This window comes from Neomonachus schauinslandi, chromosome 4, assembly GCF_002201575.2.
Source record: "Neomonachus schauinslandi chromosome 4, ASM220157v2, whole genome shotgun sequence".
In the NCBI taxonomy this organism is placed as follows: domain Eukaryota; kingdom Metazoa; phylum Chordata; class Mammalia; order Carnivora; family Phocidae; genus Neomonachus; species Neomonachus schauinslandi.
In genome coordinates this window covers 125,920,563-125,934,747 of record NC_058406.1, presented here as the reverse complement: position 1 = coordinate 125,934,747, position 14,185 = coordinate 125,920,563, and the positions used below count along the sequence as shown (strand labels likewise).

Genomic DNA, 14,185 nt, shown 5'->3' with positions numbered 1-14,185 from the left:
GAGTAATTCTCACACTGAGAATTATCTATTTATATTTGACATCTCCTCCAGACTACAACATACTTGACCCTTCTCCTTAGATGTTATTAAGCATGTAGAAGTTGTTTAATATTAAAAACTTAGTATTTACCATGTGTTGGGTATTGTGTTGTTTTGTATACATTAACTCATTTAATTATCTCTGCTGTTCTTGGAAATCGGTTTATCATTCCCATTTTAAAGATTTATTTATTTATTTATTCGACAGAGAGACACAGTGAGAGAGGGAACACAAGCAAGGGGAGTGGGAAAGGGAGAAGCAGGCTTCCCGCTGAGTGGAGAGCCTGATGCAGGGCTCGATCCCAGGACCCTGGGATCATGACCTGAGCCGAAGGCAGACGCTTAACGACTGAGCCACCCAGGCGCCCCTCATTCCCATTTTAGAGCTGAGAAAACTGAGGCTTAGCAAAGTTAAGTAACTTCCTCAGATTAACAAAGTTACTAGGTGGTAGATCCAGGACTCAATTCCAAAGCCCATTTGTTCTAACAAAATGAAAGAAGAGGGAAGTGTGGGGTGCTTCCTATGTCTCAGACTACTTTTCATAGGAACCACAACTTCACAAGTAACTGGTCTCACAGAGTAAGCAACAATCTATGTTGGTTGAGAAATCGGATAGCCAGTGTCTGCTCTGGGGAGGGTCCTATCAGTGAAAAATGGTGGATAATGACAAGGATAGGTGACCCTGTGCCATCAACTAGAGAAATAGGGGTGCCTGGGTGGCTCAGTTGGTTAAGCATCCAACTCTTGATTTTGGCTCATGTCATGATCTCAGGGTCCTTTTGCTTGGGTTTCTCCCTACCCGCCCCCCCCACCCCCACCCCAGCTTGCTCTCTCTCTAAAATAAAAATAAATTAAAAATAAATAAAATCTTAAAAAAACAAAAACAAAAACACCCTAGAGAAACAGTCACTGTGAGCCCGGTGAATTCAGGGGCATTGACCGCGTACTCCTCTGGTTTGCTCTAGAGCAAATCTCCCTCAGAGTAAACCCGGAATTTCTGAGCTACGTGATTGTACACTGGGCTATTTCCATGCATGCTGAACTATATAAATGCTGCCTGTTGTTATATTTTTTCTTCTGCCAGTGCATTTGCAGAACCTCTCTTTTGATAGTTGAAAATGCTCTTTTGGTACCATTGAGCTTCTTGGCACAAAAGAAGGTCACATCATACCCTAATGATCAGTATGGATGCTGGTTAACTAGCAGAAATACAACAGCATAAATACCAATATAATATTGAGCACAGAAGACCCTGTGCCTAAAACTGTATAAAGGGGCAGATTTGCAGAGTAGGAAAAGCAGGTGTGGTTCACTTTGCTCATCTGTAAACGGGGATAATAGTATCTTTCTTAAAAAGCTCTTTTGAGGAACAACAAATCTCTGTCTATCTATCATCTATCTCCCCATCTATCACCTATTTATTATCTATCTCTGTATCACTTAAAGGTGCCTAGAACAGAGGCACATGAGTCTCCTACATAAGCCAATAAACAAATACATTCTATATAAATGTCTGGGTTGAAAAATCCTGTCGCATTTAAAACCAAACAAGCTCCTCAGGTATCACCTGCTATTCTTTTTAAGAGAAACTTTCAACATAAACTTTCTTCTGCTTACCCAGGAAATGACTCATGAACCACTTTGTCCCATGTTTTGGCCTGAAAGTGTTCCTCATATCTAAGCGTGAACACGGGCGGAATCACCCTCTTCAATCTCAGGAGCTCGTGCAGTAGGAAAGAATGTAAGCCCTGTTTCTCATTCTTCACGCAGCCTGTCGCAGTACAAACAGGATTAGATTGAAAGGCTGAGGAGGATGAGAGTGGGGGCTTCTAAACCCCATCGGAGAGGGATTTTCACCCGTGGGGGTGGCTAGAGGTCAGAAAAATACAGCAAGTGGGCCATGAAAGGTCCCCTAACTATTTACCGATACGTGCCCTGAAAAAGAATATGGCTATAAAAGATTACACAGGGTTTCTTTATAATACCTAAACATCTTCCTCTTACTGCCTTTGATGTTGGTTTGCCTTAATTTTAAAATAAATTGAGTTGACTTTTTTAAAGCCACAAAACCTCAACACAAATAAAGATTAACAATAGGGAACCGAAACGAAGGCTCACAGCGGGCAAATGATATCTTCTACCAGCTACCTTGATGAGCTTGGCATAGCTCCGCCTCACTTTGAGGAACGGGGAAGGTCGCAGCAAATTACAAGCCTCAAAATTGGACTCCCGGATTTACAGAATGACGTATGTGAAATCTGGCTTATAGTAAAAGGGAGAGTTCAGGTCTGTTGTCAAAGCTGTCCTTCCCCACCCCCAACCGCCTCCCCTCCCCTTAATTTCTCCAGGTGGGAGCTGACCCCCAGCTCTGGGGCTGAAATCCCAGGTGGAATCTCAGCAAGGGGCAAGGAGTGGGGGTATGCATTTGCCTTTTAAAGGAAGACAGACTGCCCCTGCTTCCCACAGAACAGCAGCTGTTCGGGGACCTGCAGGTGGGTTGGGGGTCGCTGGGATTGACAATGTTGTTGAAAAGTGATCTTTTGCCAAAGACCTGTGGTTGCCTCCTGCTGGGGTCTGCCAAATTCCTGGAAGATGCAGCCTTCTGTCTCCCAGTGATAATTAAGGCTTGCTTCCCTAAGAATTGACTCACAATGACTCAAACAGGGCCTGGAGCCCTCAGCTACAAGAGCAGCCACTGAAAGTAGCAGCTAACTGTTTTGGGGAGAAGTGGAAAATCACACGTCCCATTGTTTCAGAATGTTTGGGGATTAGAACTGAAATCTCATCCCAGCCCTGTTACTAGTGTGTGATCTCGGGCAACTTTTTTTTTCTCTAAGCCTCTGTTTCTTCATCTGTATAATGGGAATAACGACTTCAGAGCTTTGGGAAGGTTTAAGGAGATTTCAGTGACTCCAGAGAACAAATCCACATATTCATACCCATCCGCACAGGGAGCTGGGAAAGATCTCATCATTTAATAGCTCTTTGGATTGCGGTGGCAACCCTGAGGACACCCTATTCCCATTTTACAAATGAGAAAGTAAAGTGTACAGAGGTGGCTCAGAAATTCTGTCCTGGGGCCGGAGTGTCTTCTATGACATCACAACGACCAGAGTCCTGCACCACAGTCCCCAAGAAGTGCCTCAAAATCCCAGGCATTCAAAGATCTGATACATACATTCCTTTCTCTCAAAACTAAGTCCTAAAATCCTTAGCCTTCGTCCTGATTGAAAATATTAGCCTTTTCTGCTTCCCGTTCAAGTGCCTCCCACCAGCTGCCCAAAGTCTGCTTTTGCTGACAACACAAGATAAAGTCGGACCCTCCAAGGCAAACTGGATGCATCAGCGAAAAGACAGATAACACTGGCTCTTTGCTTGAAAACTGAGAGGACAGATGACTAAATTGTCGTTTTTAAGTTTCTGTCGCTTAAAAAAAAAAAAAAAAATCCACGTTGGGGTTACAGTTCCATGTGCCTGATCTGGTAAGACTCCTTGTTGTCCGTCCCGAGAAGGATTTTACCCAGTAACTGTGCATTCCAGGCTTACACTCTCTCCAAAACACAGACTGTTCTCATAGTTAAAAATGTTAACTTCTCCCGGGTGAGGCTTCTCTTCTCTGCATGTTGCTTTTTCTCCATGTTTGGATTTATTGCTCAGCACTAGATCACAGATCCTTTCGACCACACATTTGTGACTTCAGCCTCTGCCATCAATGCTCTTTGGGCTTTGATTCTCTCTCCTCTACTGCTTATTGGCATAAGGAGAATACGAATCCTGAAAATCAATAATGTCACCTTTCTTTTTGATGGGTGGGTATTTGGGGAGAATAATTCTCACTGGAAGAGAAATGGTTTTAAGAAATGCATGTGTTGTCTATTAAATCCATATTCAGGGAATTGCAAAGAACTTAGCAGTTCATTTTTACTGCTGATGGCCTTTGCTGTCACCCAGTGAAAAGAAAGACATTTCTAGTGTTTTATATCTGAACATGTGTTTTCTTCATTTATTATTTAGTGTCGGACAACAACAAAAACTCTAATGATCTAACTCTTAAAGGGTATTGGTAGCGGGACCGTCAGTCTGTAAGAAATGAAATAGGTTTCAATTCCCAGAATAAGCCAGTTATAGAGATTTAAGACACACACTCAAAGCATTAAATTGGAAATTCTATACTTAATCTCCCAAGCCACACCATCTCAGCTTTCACTCAAATTGAACTTATTTAATTGACTTTGTAGAGATATTCCCCACCTGAGTTCAAATGTCTTTAGGTAAGGTAACATTTGAACGCACGCAGAATAATATCAAATGATCTTGATTATAGATACCGCAGGAAACTAAATTAAAAAAGTCTTCTAAGATGCTGCAAACTCCAGCGGAATTGTGCAAACACACACATGGAAGCCACTTCTAATATTAACTGTAACTGTGAAGAGTACTGAGCAAGCCGGGGGGCAGTGCAAAGATCACCTAGGGCCAAGAGAACAGAGTTTTGACTCCAGCTTTGTCCCTATCTACTTACGTTAACCTGGGCAAAGCCATTTGGGTTTTTAATTTTTTTTTTTTTAAATAGAGTTTGGGCCTTCATTTTTCAATCTAAACATTTATGGCATTAGATGATCTCCAGGTGTCCTTTAATTCGTAAAACCGACTGCTTAAATATTTTTATGCCATTAAAATATGTTTTAATGTCACCTGGGTGGTGGGGTTAACACGCTTATTCATTTGCTAAACAAAAAAGTATCTGGCAAGGGATAGGGCAGGAGCCATGCTCCCCAGGCACCAGAGGCAGAGATCTAACACTTGGCCCTGCCTTCCGGAAAGAGCTATCTTGCCTAACTCCAGGGCCCCATTCACACAGTATCCTGTGTGAATGCTGCCCCCTGGAGGTGTGCAGTTTGACTTCAAGGGTCTGGGTAAACAGCCAGTGCCATGGGATATGCAGGTCAATGATCGAAGAACAAAGTGGGAACACAGGAAAGGAGCAATGAGTTCTGCCCAAATTAAAGATTTTTATGGAGAATCTAAAATTCTCTCATTTTCAAAAGCACTTTCTTTTATGGATCTGTGGAAGAAATGAAGTGAGAATGTGCAAATTCTTCTAAGGAAAAACCTTTCTTTTCAACTTCGGACAACAAAGATGTTTCAAAAACTTTGTTCTGAGGCTTACGCAGAGGTAGTTGTCCCTTTAACGTACTACCTCATCCCCAAACTGCACTTTTAGACGGATTCTCGCAAGTTAGTGGACCTGGATTGTTCTACCAAGATTTTAGATTTCACTTGAACCGTGTCTGTGTGTTCACACACATTTCCAGGGATGCGGAGAAAGAACTGATGAACTGGAACAACAACAACAAAATTTTCAGTTGATAGGGGGACGGTTGGTAGGAAGGTGATGGGGGAGTCTCTTAGCTTCCCCCAGAATCATCGGGTAGGTAAATGGAATCTCCTTTCCTGTCACTACTGCACGTTATCACATCGTGGTGGCCAGGAGAGACAAGCTATGTCATTGCGAGAGGGAGGGTACAGCAGTACCATGAGGATCCTGGGATGTAATTCACTGAAAAGCACAGTAGGGTCTTCACCATAGGGAAGAGCTTTACGATAAGGATTACTATGTGTGATGTTATGATGGAGGCTCCCTCAGATATCACCGAGGCCGAGAACAGCTGAGCTGCTTCTGATTAAACAGTGCCAAACAGTCACGAGGGGTCCATATCCGTCCCCATTCTTAGTCGCTTGGCAAAACCTCCAGCCTCGTGTGTAAAGCCAGCAAGCCAGTGTTGGCCTGGCTTTCTTCCTTTGTTGGGAATGGAAAGCGCCGTGGAAACACGATGCATTCACCCCAGTTGGAGAGGGCTAGGTGACTACCACCTGAGGCCACACGAAAGGCATCCGGATACTGCGTGACCACCAAGGGAGGCGACCTCAAGGAACGTGTTCATGTTACTTGCTTCTCCGAACAGGGGAGAGTCTATAGCCTCTCACTGTTTGCAGAGGGCTTGCCAAACATTTCTGCAAAGTACTTAACTTCCTACATCCCTTTGCTCGAATGTGTGGCTAATGTTTTCGCTAAGGAACCCGGCCATTCAGGAGCTCCGTGCGCCACAATTAGCCGCCTGTCTTCATCTGTCTCTCTCCTTTTGTCCACAGACTGAACTGTGGACCTGTGCAGTCACTCACAGTGACAAAAACCGCACACGGGCTCTCGCCGGCCCCCTTGTCCAGCGAGCGACAGCCAGGGAGGCCTGGACAACTAAGATGCAGACAACTCAGGCCTTCTGAGGCCCGCGGGAGACACAGCGGCTCTCTCCATGCTGCGGGCACCAAAGCCCAAGGCTTAGCAGCGAATAGAAGCTGAAGTGCCGGACCAACCGCATGGATTTTCATTTTCTAGAGCTGAGGGTGTTCTCCTCACTGGCACTTGCTCGCAGCACACATTTTGCACCTAGAAAAGATACCACAGCCCAGATTGGTGCTTATCCTGTCTGGGTTTTTAGAATGGCCAGGTGCGAGAGGCTCGTCCCAATGTGAGTCTTAGCTCGTCAAGAGCTTTGTCACACCACAATGGACACGTATCGATTTGTCATTTCTTCAGCTGCTTCCCCTCAACATGAAGTTGAGCCAAATGAAACTGCACTTTTTGTGGGTCAAGAAAGATGGAATCAAGAAAGAGCAGCTTTATATTGTTCATCTCAATAGAAAGGATCACTAGGAATCAGCATCTATGAAGTGGCTTTTATGTCCCAGGCCCTATGTGGGGACTTGAACGATGCTTTCTCTCTTAATTTTTGTTCACGACACCATGTCAAGGTGCTAGCATTATCCCCATTTAGCAGATGAGACAATGGAGGCTCCTAGAGGTTAAAAAAAATTGCCCAGGGGCTTAGTAGAACAGATGAAAAAGGAACGCTTGCTTGTTTGTCTCAAAGGCCTAAATACTTTTCACTCTGCCATGGGTAGATTTTGTTTTACAGAGTCACCAGTAAGGCACACAGGTGGTTCACATGAACTCAAAAGGAATAACTGAAACAATGACCGAGTTATATATTATGTTCCTACCCCACCAAATGACCTCTGGTGACTCTCTGCTTACAGTGATGTACAAATTCATTCAAGTCCTCAAAATTCTGCTAGTTTCCCTTTCTAGCTTTATCCCTTATTGCCTTCCTTGTGCTCCATTCTCCTAGGTCACATCTCAGATCGCCTCACTTAACGTGGCGGCCACTTGTCCACGCTGCATTTTCTTCCTGAAACCATCCACCCGGTCTGTAGAATCAGCTTCAGAAATGGTACCCATTCTTTGAGGCCCACTCTGAATGTCTGCTGGTCCATGACTTTTCCGTGTTCCCCTAAAAGATGTGAATGCCTCTTTCTCCAAACTTCCATAGCCCCTTGAAGGCCTGCCCTAGTACTTACGCCTTCTGCTCCCACTGGTGCTATGGCTATTTGGACACTTGCCCATCCTCTCCCTAGAGTAGGGGTTGGGGGCAAACTCATCCTGTAAAGGATCAGAGAGCAAATATTTGGGGCGTTGCAGGCCCTACTGTATCTGCCACAACTACTCTGCGGTTGAATTGTGAAAGCAGCCGCAGATAACACATAAAGCAATGAATATGGCTGTATTTCAATGAAATTTTATTAACAAAAGCTGGCGGCAAGCTGAGTTTGGCCCCAGCATGCCAATCCGTCTTTGCTCACTGGGTCCCGACTGGGAGCAATTGTGTCTTCCTCATGCCTTTTGTCCCAGCTGTACTGTTTAGCGCCACTCATAAATGTTTGTGGAATCAAATAGAATTTTTAATTGCTGGGCTCAGAGATACTGTTGTTTAGTTATCATGAAGGCCCTGAGAAGTCTGCAGGTTCCTCTCCTCCTACAGTTGTCTGTGCATGCCACTGAGCTGTCAGAACCTCTTGACCTGCGGCTGATTTTTCTGCCGGCTCAGGACCTTGCCCAGAAGCTTCAAAGGCAGGCTGACTTCTAAGGAGCCATAAAACACCCCATTTTGTCAGTCCCCTCTCCTGAACCTCGGGAAAACACCAGCAAGGTTTACAGTTATAGCAAGCCACCTTAGGCTGAGCATCTGCCAATGCGACAAGAGAACTGACACAGAGTGATTTTTCTGATTCAAAAGGAAAGAGAAAGGTGGGTCCCAGGGCAGGGAAGAAGACTGCAAAGACCTTTCTCTTTCACTGAGCCAGCGGGTTACTAAGTCTGTAAGTGATCTCTCATGGAGAGCCCCTCGCCACTCGTGGGCTTGGCTCATGAATGTAGTTGCATGGTTATATGTAGGTAGACCTTCAGAGGCCTGTATATCCATCCACAGCGTTCTTTCCGAAACACAGCAGCTCACCCAGACCACATTCCCCAGGCGCTGGGGCAACCTGCTTTCTTTGTTGACAATAGTTTATGTATTGAGACGCTTCCATCCTTCCATCCTACTGGGCGTGTTCAGCAGGGTATCTGTCCTGGTTTTATAGTTACTGTTAGTTCCTGTCCTCAGTCAGCTCTGACCTCCTTCCTTCTGTCTAAATCTCTCGATACGATAGAGATGACCTGAATACCACTGGCCAAAAACCAGCAGCTTGTTAGTTATAAGATTAAAAAGTAAGAATATAAGGAAAGGTTCTTTCCTTATAAGATATGTAATGACCAGCAACTACAGCGTCTTTGGTATGTCTCTCTTCTCATAAATACATTTACTCTATTTTCTTTCTGTCTGGGATTGTGGCCGGGAAATCAGTGTGGGTGAGAAGAGATGATACTTAAGCATAAACAGATTAAGAACTAATTTTGGAGGTTTAGTGATGAAGGAAACATACCAATTCCCTGGTCCCTACCTGTCTGATGGCCGATCCTTCCGCAGACACAGAGCCAACTGCTCTGTAGGGAAGGCTGCATGTTATTGCAAAGGATGGGAAGGAAGCGAGTCAATAGAGTAAAAAACAAAATCATGTTCTTTGCTGCCAAAGCATCCGGACGTTTCTACTCTTGGCTAGTGAGAGTTATCGGCGTAACAGGGCTCTCTGCTCTCTGCCTCCGTCCCCCCACACCATCAGCCCCCTCCCCTGGGCCTCCCCTCCCCTCCTTACCAAGGCTCCTCCCTCTCAAAAAGAAACATCAGGTTATTTTAAAACCGTGACCTGAGAAGGCCTCTAGGGCAAGCCCATGCAAGCTGCTTTCTGCAGCAATCCTAATTGCACATCTGCAGCAAAGCTGCCCCCAGTATCCGCCTAGAAGACAGACCCATGTTTCTACAACCAGACCAGGGGGCACCACTCTGCTGCTATGAGGAGTATACCATTTGATCGTTATTTTTATGAGATCATGCTCAGGAATATCATGTAAGACAACTGAAGGGAACGCCTGATACAAATTTCCCCCATTCACCCTACGTGCTTCTCTTCCTTTCCATTTAGCTACTTACAAAGGTTGGAAATGTGATTCCTAATCACACCACTAGACCAGGTCCTTTATGCCAGGCCCCGTGGCCAGCCTGCCCCGTGGGCTCATGGCAGGAGCTGGTTGGTTTACCTGCCTCTGGAGACATGGCGTGGAAGGAAATGGGGTGAAGGAGAGGACAGAGGTGGGGAGCAAAGGAAAGGCCCGTGTTCAGCAGGTCCCAGAACTGACGTTATTACTCACATGTGTTGGGAAGCATTGGGGTACAGTTTTGAAAACTGTGGGGCCGAGTCCTCGGGGCCGTGGGGCGCAGCGTGGCTGATCACCATCATAATGGGCCTATGGGGATACATTCTCTTAGACATTTTGAAGTAATTAATGCTCTCGTTAGTGATTAAGTCTGTGAAGTAGTCCTGAAACATACATTTGACACAAAACAAAAATTACAAAAGGTGACATTCATCAGATCACATTTGAATACTTCTTTCTTCAGAAGCATCTCACTGAGTGAAGGTATAAGGTCTAAAGCAGGAAGGAAGATGATACTTCCCAAAGCAGCAAAACATCTTCTGTAACAGACAAAATCAGTTGCCAGTTACTTTCTAGGGTGGCTAGCTTGGTAACATGCAAAAATTGTATTTTGAGTAAGGCACAACTTAGCAATTAGGAAAGAAAAAAAGTCCAGTCCTGTTTGCCCAAGATAATGATCAGATCTGGCAATCCAAATGCTAGAGCCCATGAAACACCGGATACATATTTCATTCTTAGGTTTCATTGATGTAATTCGTTGACAAAAAATTTAATTACTTCAAGGGCAGGAAACACCCACGCCCACTACAAATTCACAGTTGCAGAACACATACACACACACACACGCGCACACACGCACATGCACAAACAAAAGAAAAGGTCTTTTCTTTAAATTCAAAATTCACCTGTGGGAATTATACATTAATTGCTAATGAAAGCCATAGCCGAAATCTGGGTGCACATGGAAAAGCTGCAATATTTTATCAATTAATTCACTTGAAACACTAAATATGGGGAGCATTTGATTTCCTGCAGATTATACTGTTAATTGCACAACTAAAATGATACAGCTGCTGGGATTTGAGCCTGACTTGTTAATAAAATGACCCAAGCTGCAGTCTGAGGGACTGATGCAACTCTGTAAGGGGGAAGGAAGAAATGGAATGAAAAGGGACGATGAAAACTTAAACCACCTGCTTCCTCTAAGTGGGTATCGTTGGCCTGGAGCTCCAGCACAAAGTTTATTCAGAAAGTGCCCAGACAGCATTCACAGTGTCAGAGGCTCCCAGGCATGACTAATCACATGTAGATTCAGGGACCAACACAGCTGCAAAAGCAGTGCCCAAGGGAGGAAATCTGTGTCACATGTCATTGTGAGGACAACTCCACAGGCCATCACCTTCTTCCATGGGAGTGTCTGTTTCATTCCTTTTCTCACCAAAAAAAAAGCCATATATTCTTTCCGGACACAGTTGTCTTTGACACTTAATCAGCTGTGATAATGGGCAAGTTACGCTAATTTTAGTCTTTGGAGGGATTCTTGATTACTTAGCTCTCCTTAGGACAACAGGGAAAGAAAGGTTAATAGCTTGAACAAGGAGCATGAAAGCATCCCCACAGATAAAAAATGATAGCGGTGACAATTAGCACACTTTGTAGGACATTGCTCAAATCTGCCTCCAAGGTCCCCGCCAGCTCTCAACTTTGTTGAGTCTGGAATCCTATTAGCAATGTTTGTGAATTCATTTGCATTCATTGTTTTCTGAAGGGGACGAAAGAGCAGACTACAACACCTTATCTCCCGCCAAGCTCCTCGAGCTCAAATCGGGCCAAGCATAAAGGCAGCACTGTGCCAAAATTAAATCAAGTTCCCTCTCTCTGATTTCTACCAATGGCTCTTTCGTAGTGATCTACGCTGGATAGAGCAGATTGTCGGCTTCTTTTAGATAAGTGAGGAAGAGCTGGGCATGGCTAGAAGGGAAGAGGTATTTTAGGCTAATTAGCAGGCTAAATTCGAAGGTATTTTCCCCTTCACTCTTGTCGTCTGAAACTTGTTTTATTTTTGGTTGCCAATCACAAAACCTTTGTGAATTTTAGAAAGTCTAATCTGGGATGGATTTGTTAGAGACACGGAGGGACGTGTGGATTTCAGTTTCTATGAACTGATTTGGAAATCTGGGGATTGACGGCCCCAGGGACTTTTGTGGACTCTCGCTCCTGTGGGGCCGATGTCCTTGTCACATATCAATGCTCGGTCAGACAGGAGGAAAAGCGAAGAATGTGGTTTCCCCGACCTTCGATTATTGCGCTTGTCTGCTCTAAACCTGAAGCCACAGACAAAATGCACTTTTACGCCAGTGAAAAGCGAAATGGTACAAGATGAACATTTGATTATGTGGACAAATCCTCTAGGGAGTAGAAAAAAAAAAAAATCACAAGTCCGAGTGGAGGCATCTATGATTTTCTTGATGATACTTCATCAAAGGCTGATTGCCTTTCATCCTAATGAGGGAAAAAAGAATCACTATTCAAAGTCAGTGTTCCTTGAAAATCTTTTTCTTGCCTGGAGTTTAAAATTACCTTAAAATTTCTCATTCTAACATTGTGAGAACATAGAAAGCCAATCTCGTGGATAAGTTAACTCACTGAAAATGGCTTTTCCCCATTATGCACAAAGTAAATTGATGCAGCGTAAAAGTGGCTGAAAATTACCTTTGCATAATCAAATCCATGCTTTTCTTTGATGCCATTACGACAAACAGTGTAATTATAGAAACGAGAATTCTTGATTAATCCAAGCCATTCTCGCCATCCAGGAGGGATGTAGCTGCCATTATATTCATTGAGGTATTTTCCAAAAAAGGCTGCAAAGGGAAAAAAAGGGATTATTTTCTCATATGAAATGATTAATCACAAATAAATGCATAAATGCATAAGTATGAAATTAGGATTTGAAAAAGGGGCAGTAAAACAAAAGTAAACGTTGGTAACGCCAAAATAATAGTGTAATACCCTGATCCTTTGGCAAAGTGACACACGGACATTTTCCTTTTGAATAAATAAACGTAGTACCCATGTACATGGATTATAGCGCAATAAAATCACCATAGTGATCATGGTACTCGGGGTGCATCTGTTTCTTGTGGTTCTGCTAGAATAAAAGCAGAATGTACCCTTTTGTTAAGTTGATGTAACAGTCAGAGAAGTAGCCAGTGGAAATGTGGAATGCTGTCTCTGGGCACATAGTTGGGGGGGGTGGTGCTGAAAGTTCAGTCTTGGTGAGAAAGTAAGTTTTCCAACTTACTATTTGAGAGTTATAAATTATAAAAACCCTATAGAAAAGTTTGTCTTTGTGTTTGCATATCCAGAATACAAATTTTCCAAGTCAAGGAACCATGGTAAACTCCCGTGTCTTCAGCACATGGTAAGGGTTTTTATGTCACACATATTTTATGGCATTGATGTTCACATTATGTATATTTTAGGAATGTGTCTATTATTGATAATAAAAAATTCTGGTGACACAGAATTACTATGCAGATGACTAACTTTCATAGACTCATAGTCTAAGAGAAGTACATGGGACACAGACACTCTACTGCTCATCGACGAGGCCCCTGGAGGGACTTCACATTTGTAACTTTGGCATGTCCCACCTAAGGAAGGCCACTGGGCAACAGAGCTTACTGATCCTTTCAGAGGGAAACTTTGGATTTGGATTTGGTCCTCTGCCAAAGAGGACGAGAAGAGATGGGCAAAGAGGAGAGAGTAGGGCAGGTTGGGGTTTCGGGAACAAAATGGGTTAGATCTTGAAGTCAAATACCTTGTAACTATCAGAAGGGTAGCCAAAAATGTATTGTCGGCACACTTTTGAGAAAGAGGGTACTATTACTTTTCTTTCTTTTTTTTTTTTGATATGTTCACTTACTTTATTTTATTTTATTTTTTTTTAAGATTTTATTTATTTATTCATGAGAGACAGAGAGAGAGAGGCAGAGGGAGAAGCAGGCTCCCAAGGAGCAGAGAGCCCGATGTGGGACTTGATCCCAGGACCCTGGGATCATGACCTGAGCCGAAGGCAGACGCTTAACCATCTGAGCCACCCAGGCGCCCTGTTCACTTACTTTAATCACACTGCATACACCATGTTATCACCGCAGAATGTAAATTCAGGTTAGACAAGAGAGCTTCACAAGTGCAATAGAGCATTCTGGAGTATACCAAAGTTTGTGTGTCATGGCTGACCAAATCACCTTGCTGATAAATCATTAACCACTTCAATTACAGGTAATGTGTCAACATTTATGATTCTTACAGAGAAAATAAATGAACTGCATACATTTAAGAAGTGTTTCTCCTTTACCTTTGCATTAGCACTTAAAATCCACGCTTCTATTTCAAGATGACATTCAAAAGTTATTCTGATACCACAGCGGCGTAACTCTAACTCTGCAATTACAGAAAAGCCAAACTGGGATCCAGAGGTGAAGGTATTCTCATGTTTACATGCATGATTCTGAGACATATCCTACTTCTAAGAGGCTGTTACCAGATTTTTAGGTTTGGTTTAAACACACACATTTTCATTTGTGGGGAAAGTGGAGAATGTTGTATTCCATGCACTGTTCGAATGGGTTCTTTAAGAGCCAACCAGCCCTCAAAACTGCAGGATTCAATCAGTCTGCAAGACAAGGAAGGTACTATTTCTAATA

At 43.6% G+C, this 14,185-nt stretch overlaps 1 protein-coding gene across 1 annotated transcript in view; it reads right to left on the bottom strand.

The window, feature by feature from the left end:
• Nucleotides 1-14,185, bottom strand: part of SULF1 (sulfatase 1) — a 78,865-nt gene that overhangs the window by 43,466 nt on the left and 21,214 nt on the right. The window contains 2 exon segments of the mRNA XM_021688370.1: nt 9,687-9,856; nt 12,186-12,337. Coding sequence (XP_021544045.1) covers nt 9,687-9,856; nt 12,186-12,337 — 322 coding nt within the window.